The sequence below is a fragment of the Myxine glutinosa genome, chromosome 12, assembly GCF_964187855.1.
Source record: "Myxine glutinosa chromosome 12, kmMyxGlut1.1, whole genome shotgun sequence".
NCBI lineage: Eukaryota > Metazoa > Chordata > Myxini > Myxiniformes > Myxinidae > Myxine > Myxine glutinosa.
This window is the reverse complement of record NC_136272.1, coordinates 7,314,721-7,336,014: the sequence shown is the minus strand read 5'-3', so window position 1 is coordinate 7,336,014 and position 21,294 is coordinate 7,314,721. Positions and strand designations below refer to the sequence as shown.

The following is a 21,294-nucleotide window of genomic DNA, read 5'->3' as shown; positions in this document are numbered from 1 at the left end:
ACATTTTGCTTTGTTACCTCCGCCATCAAAGGTGGATGGAGGTTATGTTTTCACCCCTGTATGTCTGTCTGTCTGTCTGTCTGTCTGTTTGTCCGTTTGTTTGTGAACAATACATCTCAAAAAGTTGTGGACGGATTCGGACGAAATTTGGCATAGAGGTAGGTTCATACATAGCGTATGTGACGAGGACAAAATCATTTGATCTTGGTGAAGATCTGGATTCAGATCCAGCTACTAGATTTGTTGTAGTGATTCCTCACCATTGGGAGATAGGACCAAAAACGATACATAGAACGATATCTCAAAATGTTATGGGCGGATGTGGACGAAACTTGGTGGACAGGTTGTGTGTGACCAGGAAGAATCGATTCGATTTTGGTGAAGATCTGTATCTGACCAGTATAATTTTTTAAAGTGAATCTTCACCATGGAATGATATGGCCAACCAGGCAGAGGTATGCTCGCTACTGAATGCCGTTCTAGTTTTCACTGCTTCCCTGCAATGCCCTCTATTGCCCATCTCATTATTAAAACATATTTTAAAATGGTGACTTTGTTGTGCACTGAAACTGTCCTTGTCCTGCTTCAACTGCTCATCGTGCAGAGGCAAGCGCCAAAACATGTGACGGCGTGGCGTGTGCCTTCGAGGAACTGGTGGAGAAGATCCTCCAAACGCCAGGCCTGTGGCAGAGCAGGAGTCAGGCCTCTGGGTTATCTATCGGTTCCGGGAATGGGGAGTCCGAAACGGGCAGCTGCTACTGTTCCCTTCTCTGAGCCGCTCCACCCGGAATCCAGATTTGTGGACTTCCCCAACGACTTGCCAAGTTTGGAAGTTTTCTTGGACTTGGTGACCGAGAGGTGCAATTTCCTAACAGTGCGCACTCTACCCTTTAGCACTCTTTCAAACCCATGTGGAGAGAAACAAAAATAGAGACTAGAGTTGTTAATCGGCCAAAGAATTCCTGTACTCGGATGATGTACAGATATTCCGATGGCTAATTAAAGGAAGGAGTACATATCCCACTGATATTATTGTCCAATACTAAAACGGTCTCATGTTCTTTGCAACTCATCCCCCACCCCCACCCCCCCCCCAAGTCTCTAACCATCTCTGAAACCATCTTGTTTTCTTCCGGTTTGCCTGCCTTGTGGAATCCCGAAGACTTCCGTCCTCTTTACCAACCAATGCCCCAGATGTATTCGTTCTGCTTTTTCTCCAACTCTGTTTATCCCCTTCTTTAAAATTTATCTTTCCTTATCCCTGCCTTTTGTTTCTGTTTCAAGTGTTTTGCAAACGATTAACCCTTGGTAATCTTCTTCCTTGAAACTTTATTTTTCTGTAAACCTGATTAATTTTGACATTTCATTGGCCATTTTGTTTGTACGACAAGGGCTCTAGTTAACATACGCGTGCGGATCGGATTTTTCATGTAATATATATTGAATCCCCAAGTTGATCGTTGCACAGTGTGTTGTTTTGGAGGGGAAGAACGGTCCATGAAGGTGGTTAGTAAAGATAGCATTCCAACATTTTCTTCTGTACAATGGCGGTTTGGAGTCGTGCGCGGAATGAGCGGGTCTATGGCACGTCGATGAACGTCTTTGGAGGAAGAGTGAGGATTTTATTGGAGGTGAAAAACAAGCTGCAAGACAATTCCACAGATCTGCCCTCCTGGGTACGTCCAACCCTTCCTTTTACACCCCGGCTTGTCCAGCTCCGCTGGTCTTATTTCCAACTTTGTTGTGTTGAGAAAGGATCCATCTTCGGAAAGAATCTTTTGGGTTTTTTTTTTGTTGCAATAGTCATACGATAATGAAAAGGATTTCACGTTTTATTGTAGCGATTATTGGAGCGTTGGCGCAGATGCTCGTGTTTGTATTTTTCCATTTAGCTGAGAAGAGTTCGTTTTTTGCACCCGGTCCTTGTTTCTGTGGTCTGTCACTTTAAACTACGGCCTAACATCATGCTCCACCATAAAGTGTACACGCTGTGGGTGTCTGGCCCAGTGGTTCAAGCCAAACACGATGTAACGTACCGGCACCCAGTTATACACGCCCCGTTGCACCAGGCCTGAGAGAAACGATGTTTTGCTGTTTTTGCTGTGACCCCCTAAGCATGTATTGCTGTACTCACTCACTCTTACCATGTTTCTTACATAATACACAGAATAAAAATGTTTGCACATGTCAAAGCTCTGTGTGTGCTGGCGTTCAGGAAATTGTCATAAACAGATATTTTGATACAAAAAAAGATCCTTATTGGCAACATTTTCCTGAATAGAAGCAAAATATATAAATGTGTATTTGGCCTTCACTTGAGATTTGGTCCTTCATCGAGGCTGTGAGGTGTTTTGTGCATGAGGGTCGTAAGCAGGTGGAAGGCCAAAAGAGCTGCCGATGTCCAATGGCCTGCGGCAAGGATTTGGGTTTAGTGTACAAAGGTCAAGGTGAAGAGTTGATTGTGGGAGGATATAATCAAATGGGGAAGAAGTTATGGGTATACAATTCCCATGGAGAGAGTTATGGGTATGCAATTCCTAGGGAGGGAGTTATGGGTATACAATTCCCATGGAGGGAGTTATGGGTATGCAATTCCCAGGGAGGGAGTTATGGGTATACAATTCCCATGGAGGGAGTTATGGGTATACAATTCCCATGGAGGGAGTTATGGGTATACAATTCCCATGGAGGGAGTTATGGGTATACAATTCCCATGGAGAGAGTTATGGGTATACAATTCCGATGGAGAGAGTTATGGGTATACAATTCCCATGGAGAGAGTTATGGGTATACAATTCCCATGGAGAGAGTTAAGGGTATACAATTCCCATGGAGAGAGTTATGGGTATACAATTCCCATGGAGGGAGTTATGGGTATGCAATTCCCATTGGAGTTATGGGTATGCAATTCCCAGGGAGGGAGTTATGGGTATGCAATTCCCAGGGAGGGCGTTATGGGTATACAATTCCCAGGTAGTTTATCGATGGGAATCTTACCGTTCGATGAACCTGTTACTTTGCTGGTCATTCTTGCCTCGTTTCCATGACAGTGCACGTAGCTCCATGGCTGCCTGACGCACTTTGCTCTGCTGTGCCAGTACTGACCTGCACCATGATGATGAAAGAGTCCATTATTCAACGAATGGTGACGTCACCATCTCTACAACACGAGTCTGCTGTGCATGTCACCTTTGACACCATGAAGGCAAATTTCAGGCATGTTAATTTTGGTATCACGATATTTGTTGATACTTCCACGGACATGATTTAAATTGGTACAATCACGGAGTGTTTCCACTTCAATTAGTTGGAAATGTGGGACCCCGTGGATCAGCATCAACAGTATTGGTGATGCCAACCATCAGGGTGTTGGAGGTAAGATCTGGTAAAATACATTTTGCAAAGATTACAGGAAAGGTAGTTCATGACATCTATCTATAATTCCAGTAATCTCTGTGTGTATGTGTGTGTGTATGTGTGTCTGTGACCGCTGTTTCTCGACAACCACGGGTCCGATATACTTGAAACTTGCCAGGTATATTGCTGGGGACCTGAGGATGTGCCTTTTCAAGGTTTCATATTAATCGGAGAAGTAGTTACCGAGCTATGTCCAAAAAACGAATCAACCAATCAGAGAGCAGCGAGCTATCACGTGTGCCGAACGTGGCGAACAGACTCTGCCTCGGACGGCACATTTGAGAGCGTATTCATTTATTTCACGTTGGCAAACTATGTTGGCGCTATGTTGGCGTTAAACTATGTTTTAAAACTAATTTGCGATTCATCGTAACTGTGATATGCGACCTTCCGGACAGTCAAATGAGGACGTCACTTCCGGACTTACGGATAGTCATAGTGACGACGTACTGATACTGAACGTGGCGAGCAGACGCTGTAAGGTACGATCGATTGTAGTACACGTTTATAATAACTCTACCGATACAGGCCCGATTAACTGCAGCGCCATCCGAGCTGCGGCGTCGGGACGATACATTCATTGTACGGTCACATCACGCACTTACGGGCACGCCCATGGGCCCATGGGCACGCCCATGCATGCATGGGCGAAGACATTTTTTTTTTTTTTTTTGGCAAGGAACGGGCACCCACGTACGGGCACGTCCTAGTCTATCTATAATTCCAGTAATCTCTGTGTGTGTCTGTGTGTGTGTCTGTGTGTTTGTTTGTCTGTGACCGCTGTTTCTCGACAACCACGGGTCCGATATACTTGAAACTTGCCAGGTATATTGCTGGGGACCTGAGGATGTGCCTTTTCAAGGTTTCATATTAATCGGAGAAGTAGTTACCGAGCTATGGCGATTTATTTACCAAACTCCGCAAGCCGTTCGCTTTGGCTTTGCGAATGGACCAAACCATTTCATGTAAATAGAGGGGGGGGATTGTCACCGTACTCGCAAGCCGTTCGCTTTGGCTTTGCGAATGGACCAAACCATTTCATGTAAATAGAGGGGGGGGGGATTGTCACCGTACTCGCAAGCCGTTCGCTTTGGCTTTGCGAATGGACCAAACCATTTCATGTAAATAGAGGGGGGGGATATAATAGAGGGGATAGAGGGGATAGAGGGGAGGGGATATAATAGAGGGGATATAATAGAGGGGGAGGGGAGGGGAGAGGGATATAATAGAGGGGGGGAATTATAGATAGATATATATAGTACGGGCACGCCCTAGTTAAGGGAAATGTAGGGAAGGAATCCTTGGATTATGGGCATTGTAGAGGATGGATTCTAATCCAGAGCTCTCCTGCACCACAAAGCAGTTTGAAGGAAAACTCAGGACTGGACCGCGTTTACATCATTTACTGCACATTGGCTTTAAATTTACTTACGCTGTTGTCGTCAGGTCACGTGCTTTCCTGTAAGTGAAACAAACAAAAATGAGCCGGCATGATTATCCTGCCCAACAATTCCCAACATTTACATAAAGAGAGCCCAATTCTCTCGATTTAAATGTGTGTGGCCTGGTTCTGCTGCCCCTCCCTGGTGAGGGCCTATTATGTCATTCTGGGGGAACTGACCCCTCTGACTTTGCTCTTCACCAGTACTCTACCACGTGGTCATTGATGCCAATCATTAGGGTATGCATGCTAATTGCTTTAATAGCATTTATTGTTTCACCTTTTCCTGCTTCTGGAATCCTACAAAATATTCCATTGGGATAATATGATGATGCAAATTAATATTATGCAAATTAATCGTACTCGCCTCCACTGTCTAGCCAACGTTTGGATCTCGACCCAGCGATAAACCGTCACCTGGTGTTTCCCATGTAAGGTGATGCATCAATGTGCACACCACCCATGGAATGGTCTTATCTGTTCTGATTTCTGTGGACGTTTGACGCTCATGGAGGAGCTAGATGACAGGTTGACAAGATTGGAGGAGACGAATTTTCTGTTTTGTGTGAAGACGAAGCTCATTATGTTGTGATCCCAAGTTTAAATCCCATATACTGTGTTAATTATCTACGAAGTACAAATGTTCATTTAATATTTTAAAGATTATATTTATTGATGTCTTCTGTTCTCCTTATCCGACAAGTACTTGCGGATACAAACTCTTCCCTGAGCATGGGGTCAATGGGGAAATTGTTCCTTCAGCACGTCTATATCCCCCACCCGCTTCCCATCATACAACACATCTATATCCCCCACCCGCTTCCCATCATACAGCACGTCCATATCCCTCACCCGCTTCCCATCATACAGCACGTCCATATCCCCCACCCGCTTCCCATCATACAGCACGTCCATATCCCCCACCCGCTTCCCATCATACAGCACGTCCATATCCCCCACCCGCTTCCCATCATACAGCACGTCCATATCCCCCACCCACTTCCCATCATACAGCACGTCCATATCCCATCATACAGCACGTCCATATCCCATCATACAGCACGTCCATATCCCATCATGCAGCAAGTCCCAAAGACTGTGTTGACGTGTTTTTGCATCTCACCTGCCCCGTCGTCGACAGCACATTACGTGAGCCAGTAGAAGTGCGAGTAACAACGCGACGATGCCTGCTGTAGCGATGGTCACGATGAAGTCGAAGAGACGAGGAGTTTGCGGTGCAGGTGATGGGGGGTGAAACTCTTCTCCCCAACGCCCTTCTCTCAGCCAATTGACATCGTCGCTTATAGCAACTGATGTTGAAGAACCCTCTTCTTGGCTCTTGGTGAACTACGGGGATGAAATATGACATCAACGAGCCACACCGTTATAGGTTTACAATAACCCATAATGTAGATATTATTCTTATTTCATATTCAGCCTGTGGCTGCTGGTTGCATCATTACTGTGAGTGCAATTGTGTCTGATACAGTGACCCCTGTTACCAATAATCTGGAACTCATTTTGCCGACCTCAGAAGGATGACAGGCTGAGGTCCACCCACCTGGTGTCATTTACAGTCACGTGAAAAAGTAAGTACATCCCATGTGAAGTTTTGACTTTTTCAACATATTTCAACATACAGCTATTTGATCTTCATTTCAACAATATTGGTACATAAAGGTGATATAATATAACAAATATCGTGAAACATTTACATTTTGTAGTCCATTGTATAATTCAAATAAACATAAATGCAAATTTCGCATGTGGAAAAAGTAAGTACACCCTTGGCTCTAATAGGTGGTATTGCCCCCATTGGCAGAAACAACCTCAAGTAGGCATTTCTTATAACTGTCTACCAATCTCTGACATCGACTGGGAGAAATTGTTGCCCACTCCTCCATGCAGAATTCTTTCAGCTGTGCGATGATTGAGGGGTTTCTTGCATGCACAGCTCGTTTCAAATCCCCCCACAACATCTCGATGGGATTTCGATCCAGGCTTTGACTTGGCCATTCCAGAACCCTCCATTTCTTTGTTTTCAGCCATTCCTTGGTGGATTTACTGGTAGGTATGTTTAGGGTCATTGTCATGCCGCAAGGTCCACCTTTGGTTGAGCTTCAACTTTCCGACAGATGGCCTCACATTATCCTCAAGCACCCTCTGGTACAATGAAGAATTCATAGTGGATTCTATGATGGTGAGCTGCCCAGGCCCTGATGCAGCAAAGCTGCCCCAAACCATAATATTTCCACCACCATGCTTTACAGTTGGTATCAGGTTCTTGTGGTCAAATGCTGTCTTTGGTTTTCGCCAAACATGTCTTCTGGTACTGTGGCCAAATAGCTCTACCTTTGACTCATCTGTCCAGAGCACATTGTTCCAGAAGTGCTGGTCTTTGCCTCGGTGTTCATTGGCAAACTGTAGTCTTGCCCTGATGTTCTTTCTGGACAGCAAAAGTTTCCTCCTGGCACACCTCCCATGCAGATCAAATTTGTGCAGCCTCTTTCTAATGGTAGACTCGTGCACTTTGACATCAACAGTGGCAAGAGCTACCTGTAGGTCCCGTGATGACATTCTGAGTTTCTTAGAGACTTCTTTCAGCATCTTGCGGTCTGCTCTCGGGCTGAACTTGCTGGGGCGGCCTGGCCTGAACAAGTTGGCAGTTGTTGGAATCTTCTCCACTTGTAGATGATCTTCCAGACAGTCGAATGATTGATTTCAAATTGTTTGGAGATCTTTTTAAATCCCTTCCCAGACTCGTAGGCATCTATAACCTTCTTTCTGAAGGCCTCAGAGAGCTCTTTTGATCTAGGCATGGTGACACTGCACACTTCAACAACAAAGAGCAAACCAAACTAAATGTCTGAGGTTTAAATAAGACAGGTTCCTCCAAGATCCTCTCTAACGATGTTCTAATCATTTGCACCTGAGCTGGTGCACCTGATTCTAATTTTAGGTATTTTAAGTAGTGATAAATGTCGGGGTGTACTTACTTTTTCCACATGCGAAATTTGCATTTATGTTTATTTAAATTATACAATGGACTACAAAATGTAAATGTTTCATGATATTTGTTATATTATATCACCTTTATCCATCTATATTGTTGAAATGAAGATCAAATAGCTGTATGTTGAAAAAGTCAAAACTTTACATGGGGTGTACTTACTTTTTCAAGTGACTAACACACGAGAGGGGCTCAATTTCAAGACCTTAATTTAAGTCAGTCACTTTAACCGTTAAACCAAAATTAGATGGAAACCTTTACACACCTATAACGTGTTAACGATTTTATAAAAAGCCGGTGGAATGTTCGATCAAAAATGCATATAAACTTGCCAAGCGCAGAGAGCACCAGTCCACGTGGAAGTGAGCGGCACGCAGGGTCTTGTCAGCAGGAGGTGGTCGTAGGGGACAGCCGGTCACACCAGCCACAGCTGCACCGACGATGGAGGGGGGAAATGGCCGAGGGGAACCAAAAACTACAAATACACTGGGGCATAAAAGGAACAGATACAGTGGGAAATTAGAGAACACTGGGAAGTAGTCCACAGGAAATTAGAGCGAACACTGGGAAGTAGTCTACAGGAAATTAGAGAGAACACTGGGAAGTAGTCTACAGGAAATTAGAGAGAACACAGCGAAGTAGTCTACAGGAAATTAGAGAGAACATTGGGAAGTTGTCCACAGGAAATTAGAGAACATTGGGAAGTAGTCCACAGGAAATTAGAGAGAACACTGGGAAGTGGTCTCCAGGAAATTAGAGAGAACACTGGGAAGTAGTCTCCAGGAAATTAGAGAGAACACTGGGAAGTAGTCTACAGGAAATTAGAGAACATTGGGAAGTAGTCTACAGGAAATTAGAGAGAACACTGGGAAGTAGTCTACAGGAAATTAGAGAGAACACTGGGAAGTAGTCCACAGGAAATTAGAGAGAACACTGGGAAGTAGTCTCCAGGAAATTAGAGAGAACACTGGGAAGTAGTCCACAGGAAATTAGAGAGAACACTGGGAAGTAGTTTTCAGGAAATTAGAGAGAACACTGGGAAGTAGTCCACAGGAAATTAGAGAGAACACTGGGAAGTAGTCTGCAGGAAATTACAGAGAACACTGGGAAGTAGTTTTCAGGAAATTAGAGAGAACACTGGGAAGTAGTCCACAGGAAATTAGAGAGAACACTGGGAAGGAGTCCACAGGAAATTAGAGAGAACACTGGGAAGTAGTCCACAGGAAATTAGAGAGAACACTGGGAAGTAGTCTGCAGGAAATTAGAGAACATTGGGAAGTAGTCTACAGGAAATTAGAGAGAACATTGGGAAGTAGTCTACAGGAAATTAGAGAACATTGGGAAGTAGTCTACAGGAAATTAGAGAGAACACTGGGAAGTAGTCTCCAGGAAATTAGAGAGAACACTGGGATATAATGAACACTGCACAGATATCACATATTTTCTCAGTAGGGGATAATGAAATTCAACATTGGATATTACCCACATATATGACATATGACCTCAGTAGGGGAAACAGAAATTCAACATGGGATATTACCCACAGATATGACGTATGGCCTCAGTAGGGGAAACTGAAACTCAACATGCGATATTACCCACAGATATGACACACGTCCTCAGTGGGGTTTATTTATATGTTTTAATCAGTTTATTTATTCTTGCACTTCAATTTTTTTGATTATCTTGGGCAAATTTTTGTACCTTTCATAAAACTTTGTGATTTATAATATGTATGAAGTAATCATATATGAACAAGAAATCGTATATAATGAAGAGATTATCATTTTCTGGAAATGTTTTCTTTTCCATTTTGATGGCTTTTGATGGTTTCTGTCTGAAATGAATCATAGTTCCCTAAGGAAATTCTGTGCAAAATTTGGTGCTTTTGTCCGGCCTGTAACAGTATTTCCTATAAGCCACCTTACTATTTGAGGGTTGTCCGTAGCGCATAAAACCCGAATCCTGTCCAGGTTCCGGTCGACCACACAGGAAAAACCCACGATCGACAAATGGAAGAAGATTTCTTTTGGTTTCATACTTTCGACTAAAGCTTGTGTTTACTCCAACCTGTAAAATTCCAGGTGTCCCTGTCGCTCCACTAACGATACTTTCCTACATAATGGACATACCCTTCGTCCCCAGTACCACCAGGAGGTATTCTTTTCCCTCGGTCTCTCGGTGTTGCCACATCCAGGAGCTGAAGGGCTGACGGGGGTCTTGCACCCCAGGCATGACACAATGTGGAGAGCAGCGAGCGCCGGCGAGATGGACGCGGGGGAAAAGCAGCTCCTCGTGCTATGTTGCGTATGGAGTGTTGTGGCAAGAAGAATTCCAGGCGATGTGGCAACGAGGCTGTCATGACAAAAGAGAAGAAAGATGAAATCAAAGGGAAATATCCATCTCTTACTTTCTTTATTCTGATCCACCCCTTCCTCCCTTTTTGCCTTCGTGACCATTCCAACCTCACCGTTGGATCCGATGACCCCAAACTGGACTTCATGTCGAGAGACTTGAAACGTGCGGCGGTTATAAGCACGAATCTGTGGCCAAAGACACAATCCGATCACTCGATCAGGGAGTATCTCCAGTGTTACGGACACCAAAACAATCCTGATAAAAGGTATAAACGGCTACAAGTCAAAAATCAAGTCTTCGTTGTTTAAAACCAAACATGACACATTCAGTCTAATTTCCATCACCAACTACCAGGACTACCTCCAACGAGAAATTCTTGTTGTGTTGAGGAGGTATGTGACCATAACATGAGAAGGAAAATCTGGGCGATGTCGGGCGGCAGCGTAGCCACGGTGGAGGATCCGGATAGCCATCTTGTGTCACACGGAATGTCAAAGGGTCATCTGACAGAGTAAGTTGGTAAAGAGGGTGGAGGGGAGGGGGAAAACGAGGAAGATAATGCAGAAAGGAGGTGAGGGAATGGTGGACGGTAAACATAAATTCCACTATATTTGGTGTGTGTAATAAAGAGATGGTATTTGACATCTGGACATAGAAATCCGGTTTATCCATGGATTTTGAAGGGTGCTGAAGCCATTAAAAAGCAATCGGTGCTCGAAAAAGCTGTAACCTTTGTGAGAGCTGGGCATGGAGGTGAGAAATTTGTCCCTGGGCCAAGCGTGATAGAAGAAGGTGTCTGTTTGAGCCACACCCAGCCACTGCACGGCCCTGGCGGTTGTTGCGACTACACCTGCATGGATGGTTGAGGGAGGATGTGTGTTAAATTCATCAGAAACGTTCGCCGATAATCACCATCATGGGAGCACATTTTACAGGTTATAATGTCACGATGATAAAACCAGCAATGTAGTTGTAGGCCTTCGGTCTCTGGAGGTCGGGGAGGTTCACTTATTGGTCCAGGTCAACACTTCTGGTTGTGGCTAGTGAGGCCCACCTGGTAGTAGCAGTACATGCACATGAAGGTGGAATCCTCGTTGGTTAACAGCTTCCTGCGTCTGTGGTTTTCAATGTGCTCCCCAGTCTCTTTGCTTTGATGTTTGGTAGACTGTCTGGCACCAGGTGTGTCTGTCCTCGGCTTGGGACTTCCAGTCTTGAGATGAAATGGACAGCACTTTGAGGTCAAGCTAGACTTTTAAACCGGCGACAGGCTGGTCACTTTCCCACCCTCAGTTTGCCACAATATATCCTTGGGAATCCGCCAATCCTTCACACGGTGGTTGTGTCTGAGCCAGGGAATACTCTTCTGGCTGAGCATGGCGAGGACAGCAGACAATGCTGTCATCCTCAGCACCTCAAAATTGGTGACTGTCTTTCCACGAGACGTCACCTTTCTCTACCTTCGCGAGTGAAAAGGACACAAGAGTCCAGTGGACAGTGGGTTCATCGGGTAAGTTGGGGACATAAGAGGATGGGTTGGGTACACGATATACATACATACATATATATATATATATATATATATTGTTGTGGATATGAGAATGGTTTGTTTTTTTATTGTTGTTGTAAAAGGTTGTTGAAAATATCGCCCCTCCTCCCTCCGTTTGTGGTTGTATAAAGGTCAAAGGGGCGTTCCCGTAGTTAGTTCCATAAAGTATACATGAAGGACACTATAATATCCCTGTTCAGTAGTTTATTTCCTTATTCTGTGTATTAGGTTAAGGCTTTGTCTTCCATTAAAATGACACTCCATTGCACCAAGTGAAATAAGATAGATTCCCTTTCATGCCCCATTCCCACTCCCAAAACTTCTACTGCCAACTACAATAGCCGCCATTAAGCATGTGCTCAGCTCGGGGAAGAAGGGCGTGCCCGCCCATCGTCATCAAGGGCGGAGCCAGAGGGCCGTGCCGACCAATCAGGGCCGAGGCGAGCTGACCGATGGGCGTGTCCTGAAGGCCGGCGGCTTGATCGCCTGAGGCGCTATAAAAGCGCGCGCGCAAGAAGCGAGAGTTGTTGGACCAAGCAAGAGAGAAGGGTGTGGTTGGACTAAGCGAGAGTGGTTGGACCAAAAGGGAGACGTGCAGAGAGTTGTGGTTGGACCAAGCAAGAGAGAAGTGTGTGGTTGGACCAAGCAAGAGAGAAGTGTGTGGTTGGACCAAGCAAGAGAGAAGTGTGTGGTTGGACCAAAAGGGAGACGTGCAGAGAGTTGTGGTTGGACTGAGTACGAGAAGAGTTGAGTTGAGTACGAGAGGAGTTGAGTAAGGGATCCCGACAAGAGCAGCTTCGGCCACAGCAGCAGCAGCCACAGCAGCAGCAGCCACAGCAGCAGCAGCCACAGCAGCTTCAGCCACAGCAGCTTGGGGGCCTTGACGGCAGTTTTTGAGCAGGGCCGCGAAGGAACGGCGGCTGTTAAACGAGCTGATCGATAGAGGGTGGCGGCTGCTCATCCCCGACCCGACCGTGCTGCGGGTCCAGCTGAACCTTCCTCCCCCTCCAGCCATCCACCTCCTGCCATTCCTGTCATCATTCCCCGCGTGAGTCTGTCTTTTGTTTGTTCTGTCCTGGGTTAATTAAGACTGTAGGTAAGCTAGCATTGCACTGTGTCTCTAATATCTTCTGTAAATTATTTTATTATCTTTCCTTCTCCTTGGTTACTTTGAGCGTGTAAATAGTAGGAATAAATTTAGTAGTATTTCCAACCTTTTTGTCTTCTTCTTCTTCTTCTTCACATCCGTGTCGCCTTTGTCTTTTCCCTATTGAATACCTGTGGCGCGATCCGGCCAATGTTCGGGAATCGGGTTAGTCGGGGTAACTGTTAGGGCCGCGGGGCCATCCGCTCGGCAAACCAACATCTTATCCGCGGTCTGTAACAATATATATATATATATATATATATATATATATATATACCACCTTTGTCCAGATTACATCTTCAACTAGAGGTGCGCTCAACCGCTCACTCCTACTCGGGTACGAGTCTTGCCCCGTAGATAGGCCTACAGGTGTTTAGGTGCTGTATCGTCGTGCAATCTAGCTTCTTTGAGACTATGCTTGCATGGGTGACCGATGACTTTAACAACAACATAGTCTGCGTCCAGTTTCGTTCTGCGATGGTGCCGTCACCGTTTCCGCAATGTCACTAAAAGGTTTAGGCTATCCCATGTTAACCAAGGAATTCTGCCTTTTTTGTATTATTTATGCTCTGGGGTGTGCTTCCGCACAAGGTCATGGATAAATGACCGGAAATGCTGCCATGCCAGTTCAGTTGATTCTATTTCATCTCGTTCCCAATGGATATTATCGGCTGCACATGTCATCCCTGTAAAGTCAGCTTTCCACATGTTTAGGATCTTCCCCATCATAAAGCCATGGTGAATCGTTGAGAGGAAGAAACTGCCCCCAATAGAGCACTACGTGGTCGCTATTTCCTAGTGGTTGCAGTGATGGTCTCATTTGCACATCCTCATCATCCTTGGTAAAGACCATGTTTAGGCATGATGGATCTTGTCCTGCAGAGTATCCTACAGGCTCCCCTACATGATGTGTAAGTAGCTCATCAACAGCAAAGTTGAGCAATCGACTGATGAATGCTCTCGGTGCTCCGGTAGATATCAGGCTATCCCAGGTAACATGGGGTGCGTTTAGGTCACCCATGATGAGGACGTCTTTAGGTCACCCATGATGGTTCTTTCTGCAAGCAGGCTCTGGTCCTGCTATCTCAAGTTACGAGGTGGTCTGTCTAACACCATCGGTTAATTTGTGGGTAGCAGGCAGGTGTACACAACAGACAGTCTGGCAGCCTGAGCTGGAAGAGGGACATAACTTCTCCCTGGGACATGAGCGATATACTGAGTCGGAACACCTCCTCCCCAATCACCATTTCCCCGATCTCTTCTCACAGTGAAGTAACCAAGGACAGCGACCTCTGCATTACCAATGACCTCTTGGTCAGAGTTCGGTAATCTCGAGTACTAACGGTGTATTCTCTCTTACAAGTAATTTGAGCTTATCAGTCTTGTTAAGTAGACTTCTTGATTTGTACACGTCATCATGACTGGTTGAGTGGGGTCAATGACCATCTGCAAGTCATGACAATTGGTCGTGCCACGACTGCACTTGCCTTGTAAGTAACAATCCTCGTCGCACGGATTTTGTATCGGAGGGCGGTTCCCTCGCTCACCTGTTGTGCGTTTTTACCCTGAACTCGCGAGGCGAAAAGCGAGGTTAAGCGATCAGGAGAATATTGTTACGTTTGTGGGGGGTAGGCAGAGTGCTCCAACTGTCATGAAGAAGAAGAAACCCCATGTAATAAGTAGGAAATTTGTGTAGACCGTATGTCGTGGAAGAGCGTATGTTCATCCCCATGAGAGTGGTGGGGTTTGTTAATTAGCTCGGGATTATGGGTAAATTAATCCCCTATATGTAATGGCCTCTGTTATTTATTCCTCTGTTCCTTATGAGTTATGACACACGCAGCACACACACATGGTAAGAAATTTATGACATTTATTTGTCACAACGGTAAGAATAACGCCCATTTATGACACAATAAAAACCAACCAGAAGCAGGACATTGAGCACTACCGTGGATAACATCAACCTGGTGAGCAGACAGGCACAAAAGGTCCGTGAGGCCATGCCCCGAAGAGCAGTGATTGGTCCAGGATTTGATTGGCGCAAGCGCTGGTAAGATGGGACTCGCTGATAGGAGTGGACATGGAGATGTCGTGGGATGACGTCAGAGCCTCAAGTACAAAACAATTAGAACAGCGGACATTTTCTCTCTCGTGTTCTAGATCTGGTCGTGAACGGTCGTGTCCCGACATCGCTCTTCTTCTTTCCTTCTTGAGTCCTGGCTTTTGACAACGAACAGTCGAGGCTCTGGACTTCCCCGCATCGTCTGGCTGTCATGTTGGTGTTGGTGAACAAGATCGTGAGGATAAGCGCGGCTGGAAGAGCGAGCTGCGCGCCAAGGCCTACTGCGAGCCAACGAGCGCGTTTTCACGCACAGGGACGTAGAGGCCTCAGACGATCTTCGGTGATTCCTGATGGGGTTCAAGAGCAACTCGGAGCTAAGTCCCCACAATAAATAGCACACCTTTATTTTTGTTCTTTTATATTTCCCTTTGTCTGTAATCGAGTCGGCGATCGGTGTGGGGACGTCCCATTTAGGAATTATAGTTTTATTTGGCCGTGTTTTATTTTGTTACTGGCATTTTCTTTAATAAAGCCGGTATTTTTGTACAGTTTAATTCCGTGTCGTTTGAGTTAATTATTGCAGGTTTGAAGACTGCCGGTGGGATCTGTGAAGGTAAGCTCTTCCACCTCCCCCCACGGGCGTATTGTCCGTCATCATTGAATTAAACGCCTCAGAGTTAAAGCTCATTTGATCATCTGTGTCACCCTGTGGTGTTCGCCAGAGGGCAGGCACGCGCCAATATGTACATTATCGTACGTACGTGTCTGCATTTTGTTAACAGTGTATATTGAAAACCGTTCAGCGGAGGAAAATGAAACTTTAGCAAATGTTACATTTTTTTTTTGTACCCTTTTGAGGTCAACATAGGCCAAATTTCTAAAATTGTCATTTTTCATCCTATTGACTTGAAATTTGAAGAGGATTTTCATATCTAGTCGCTGAATTCAATCACCAATTATTTTTGAGGTCAAAATGTCAACATAGGCCTAATTTCTAAAATTGAGAGGTAGGGCCAAAAACTATATATATTGTGATATCTCAAAAAGTTATGGACGAGTTATGACAAACCTTAGGATTTGTGTTCGATATGTGTCAAGAACAAGCCAATTCCATTTTGGTTCAAATCCGGCCTATCGGTGGGATACACAACGTAAACTGTTCAGCCTGGCGGAGGTATGCGCTCTACCAAGTGCCGCTCCATTTTGTTCAGTTTTGCCAAGTGTCGGTGAGTGATTTTTTTAACCCGGGCGCGTGTTCGAAGCAAAAAGCGAGGTTAAGCAATCGGTTACGTACATACGGACGTGTCTGCATTTTGTTAAGAGCGTACATCGAAAACCGTTCAACGGAGGAAATTGAAAGTTTACCACATGTTACATGACCATTTGATATAGCGTGTATTACTTGGATGACGCCCGCCCCGTCAGAACCTACGTGGTGAATTAAACAAAGCCTAATGCCCAGAGATGAAAAAAAACAAAAGAGTTGGCTTGCACAAAGTCCTTCTCAAGACTGCGCAGGGTAAGTATTCTATGAATACCAGGTAGTTTAGCTCTGTAACCAATTTGCGGCTTTGCCGCCTCTCCTTATGGAGAGATCAGGCTGCATACCAACAGATACTCGGACCTCTGATAAGGAGCATGTCCCTCTCCTGACTGAAACTAAGTACCACATTAACATGTTGCAGGTAACGGTGGATACCTCTAGATGTTTCACCATGCAAGTTACAGATTTTTTTTACCTCCTCATATCATCACCTGACAGGAGAGCCACGTCTGAAGAAACGTCACATCGTCCTTGTAGCGAATGTCCGGTTCATCTGCCGTCGGTTCCTCTAGCCCAAGAAAACGAGGTTAGCGTCATGCTCGATCGGCGCGCTCAGGTGTAAGAGATTTATACCTTGTAAGATCCTCTGTTGTAGGTTCTTCAGTCGTAGGGGGTCGAAGCTTAGCCCACTGTCATAGGTGGGGGTAGTAGGTGGGGGTGTATTTTTGTATCCCACTGGTAGGCTGAATCTCGATCCGGTCCTAAACCAAAATCTAACCATTTCGTCCTTGTCAAACACCCAACCTGTCCGCCAAATTTCGTCCGAATCCGTTCACAACTTTTTGAGGTATCCTGTACACACTCAAACAGACAGACAGACAGAGGGACAACAACACTTACTCTGCGATGGTATTGGTGGGTATAAACGGTGAAACCACAACCACCACCACAACCACAGGATAGGTTGTGGTCTGTGTATCATCTCCTCTGCACAAAACAGGTGTTTACCTCATTACTAAACTTGTTAGAGGAGGTATGCACGCTCATCAAAGCAAAACGTGCTCCCTCCACCTGCATTTGTCCACACGTCGTATGAACAGGTATACAGAGAGGGACATTGCTCAAATCCTCCGTGATTCCTTCAGTGGAATTGTTTCTAATCCTCTGTGATTCCTTCAGTGGAATTGTTTCTAATCCTCCGTGATTCCTTCAGTGGAATTGTTTCAAATCCTCCATGATTCCTTCAGTGGAATTGTTTCAAATCCTCCGTGATTCCTTCAGTGGAATTGTTTCTAATTCTCCATGATTTCTTCAGTGGAATTGTTTCAAATCCTCCGTGATTCCTTCAGTGGAATTGTTTCAAATCCTCCATGATTCCTTCAGTGGAATTGTTTCAAATCCTCCATGATTCCTTCAGTGGAATTGTTTCTAATCCTCCATGATTCCTTCAGTGGAATTGTTTCAAATCCTCCGTGATTCCTTCAGTGGAATTGTTTCAAATCCTCCATGATTCCTTCAGTGGAATTGTTTCAAATCCTCCATGATTCCTTCAGTGGAATTGTTTCAAATCCTGCGTGATTCATTCAGTGGAATTGTTTCAAATCCTCCATGATTCCTTCAGTGGAATTGTTTCAAATCCTCCGTGATTCCTTCAGTGGAATTGTTTCAAATCCTCCATGATTCCTTCAGTGGAATTGTTTCAAATCCTCCATGATTCCTTCAGTGGAATTGTTTCAAATCCTCCATGATTCCTTCAGTGGAATTGTTTCAAATCCTCCATGATTCCTTCAGTGGAATTGTTTCAAATCCTCCGTGATTCCTTCAGTGGAATTGTTTCTAATCCTCCGTGATTCTTTCAGTGGAATTGTTTCTAATCCTCTGTGATTCCTTCAGTGGTATTGTTTCAAATCCTCCATGATTCCTTCAGTGGAATTGTTTCAAATCCTCCATGATTCCTTCAGTGGAATTGTTTCAAATCCTCTGTGATTCCTTCAGTGGAATTGTTTCGAATCCTCCATGATTCCTTCAGTGGAATTGTTTCAAATCCTTCGTGATTCCTTCAGTGGAATTGTTCCAAATCCTCCGTGATTCCTTCAGTGGAATCGTTTCAAATCCTCCGTGATTCCTTCAGTGGAATTGTTTCCTTCTGACATTCAGTCTGGATCTCGTGACAGACAGAGTCGCACGACCACTGGAATGCAGTTGTGGGTGGTGGGAGACACCACCACAAGGTCCAGTATGCAAAATAACACGTGACGTGGCATGACGTAATAATTATTATCATAGCTTTAAACCAATCCAGTGTAAATAGACGTTTTATTCAAAATCACTTTATATTAGAAACTTTACAATATGTTTACAACCGACATGATCCGCACGTGGTCTACACTACACTACGTCACTCGGTGTTTACACCTCATCGCTTCCCCTTCTCCAGTTTACTGGGCTTTTCGTTCATAGATAACTTGTTGAACACCGCACCTTTCCTATGCCATCTCCAGGCATTCCAAATCGTCATTGCTGGGCACCGAAGGGGGCTCGGCAGTGACGCACGCTGAAAGAGAGTACTCAGTTTTCACTCTGGTTGTTGTACACCGCTCCTTTCCTATGTCATCTCCAGGCATTGCAAATCGTCATTGCTGGGCACCGAAGGGGGCTCGGCAGTGACGCACGCTGAAAGGGAGTACTCAGTTTTCACTCTGGTTGTTGTACACCGCTCCTTTCCTATGCCATCTCCAGGCATTGCAAATCGTCATTGCTGGGCACCGAAGGGGGCTCGGCAGTGACGCACGCTGAAAGGGAGTACTCAGTTTTCACTCTGGTTGTTGTACACCGCTCCTTTCCTATGCCATCTCCAGGCATTGCAAATCGTCATTGCTGGGCACCGAAGGGGGCTCGGCAGTGACGCACGCTGAAAGAGAGTACTCAGTTTTTACTCTGGTTTCTTGTTTTCTTGGTTGTTTGTCCGGGCGATATCTCAGCCATCCTTTGAGCTAGGAAGCTGAAATGTCGGCACAATAGTGAGCAAGTCCTTTGTCAAAAACGCTATTTTTTGTTTTTTGATTAATCAATTAATTGATGAGATTTAATTATTAGCGATTAATTAAGTACTCATTTAATTAATTAAATTTCATTTCTCTTCTGACCATTAACAGGCACCTTTTGAGTTAGGAAGCTGATATTTGGACTTGCCAATGACCAGGTGATTTGGCTGCAAAGGCTATTTTTGATTTATTAATTAATCAATTAATCAATTAATCGATTAATTATTTGATTAATGACAATTTTTTTTTTTTTTTTAGTTACAGATTCTGATGAAATGGTGGTGGTTTATGTGTTCTCTGACCGAATTGATTAATAATTTAATTTTTTAATGATTATTATTTATTTATTTTCATTATTAATCATTTATTTATTTTCTTTCTCATTTGGCCAATATCTCAGGCACCTTTTGAGCTGGGAAGCTAATATTTGGACATGCCAATGACCAGGTGATTTGGCTATCAAGGATATTTTTGATTTATTGATTATTTAATCGATTAATTGATTAATTATTGATTAATCAATTAATTAATTATTTTTTCATTAATGACTTATTTAATTAAATTCCTAAAAGATACATGTTCGGATGAAGCACGAGTGGTTTAGTTATGCGATTAGCCAATTGATTAAGAAAATATTTTGTGATAATCTTTTATTGATTTTAATTATACAATTAATCAATCAATTAGTGTACACCTCTCCCTCCCAATGCAGCCTCTATGAGGTGCACTGCGGTATATTTAATTATTTGGCCTGGGGGCGGTGTACTTTGAATGTATGTGCACTTGTTATAACTTATCATTAAAAACCTTAGCGCGGTGTGTCCCCGCTCTGTTGTACACTCCGCACATCACACATCTGTGGTCCGTATGGTTTCGATCATTTCCACGTCATTTAAACGTTGCCAGGAAGTCATGTTCTTTCTCGAGAAACCCGGAAGTTCCGACCGCGCAATGCGTCCTGGAACTATATGCAAGGAAGACAATTTCATTTTGATATCGAAATGTTTATAACGCAGCAGGAAAAGAAGAAACCAGCCACACCAATGATACAGCGAAATACACCCCAGTCGTAGCGGAAACGTGAAGACACCCATGGTCACGTGACTTTGGAATGAAAATCATCAAACTTCCGGATTCTGAGGAGAGTTGGATAAACTTATTACAAGGTTTACTCGACTTCCCTCGGTCCTTTGAGTCGAGGTCGCTGTGCCTCGAGTTTTTATGACGTCATTTCAAATGCTTGACAAAGTTAGTCGGAGCATCCCGGAAAATAGCAATAAGCCGGCTGTCCTTTCAGCAAACATTGATCGACGTGCCTAGGATGACGACACGTCACGTCGAGTGACGTAACGCCACGTGAGACCACAGCAACCCAAGTTCGCAGGACTCGTCATCATCATCATCATCATCATCATCATCATCGCGCCATTTGCCGATTCTGGAAACAAAATGAAAATCTGCGAATGATTGAAAATGACAGCTTTGTGTATTTTTCATGATCGGACCTCCGACATGACGGTGTTTGTCGATCTGACACGACACGGCGATTCCGCGACGGCTGGGGGGGGGGGGATCCCCAATAGTTCCACTTTATAACTTTCCTCACAAGTTCATCCAGTACTCCGTTTCTCGTCTCCAAACCCTCACCGAGCACGGGCTCACAATATCCGTGGTTATGACGTCTCACCGAGCACGGGGTCACAATATCCGTGGTTATGACGTCTCACCGAGCACGGGCTCCCAATATCCGTGGTTATGACGTCATTTGCGAGTGTCCCGGCGCGCCCGCAGCAGAGGACGGTAAAGGAATCACTCGCCTGTTAAACACAGGAGGAAGAAGCTGCAGCTCATGATGTCGATCGGACGTCACGTATGAGGAGTTAGGGGGTTGGGGTGGGAGGGTCGCGGGGGGTGAACACGGTGACGATGGGTTGCGAGGCTGAAGAAGAACGATCGTCGAGTTCACAACGCCATTGCTATTGTGATTCTTCTTCTTCAGAAC

The 21,294-nt window shown here is 44.7% G+C and overlaps 2 protein-coding genes across 2 annotated transcripts in view; one reads left to right on the top strand and one right to left on the bottom strand.

The window, feature by feature from the left end:
• RAB18 (RAB18, member RAS oncogene family) overlaps positions 1–2,192 on the top strand; it is a 15,129-nt gene extending 12,937 nt beyond the window's left edge. Inside the window, exon 7 of the mRNA XM_068102210.2 lies at positions 605–2,192. Within this exon, the coding sequence (XP_067958311.1) occupies positions 605–774 (170 nt within the window). The 3' untranslated portion in view covers positions 775–2,192. The remainder of the gene's footprint in view (positions 1–604) is intronic.
• On the bottom strand, positions 1,276–21,294 carry LOC137416567 (alpha-sarcoglycan). Its single transcript, XM_068102208.2, has 10 exons — positions 21,110–21,294; positions 10,957–11,076; positions 10,587–10,729; positions 10,339–10,411; positions 10,001–10,223; positions 8,201–8,354; positions 5,982–6,205; positions 4,850–4,876; positions 2,998–3,105; positions 1,276–2,409 (listed from the first exon to the last, which is right to left on the bottom strand). Exons 1-10 carry the CDS (start codon positions 21,141–21,143, stop codon positions 2,331–2,333), a joined length of 1,185 nt encoding a protein of 394 aa, XP_067958309.2. The 5' UTR covers positions 21,144–21,294; the 3' UTR covers positions 1,276–2,330.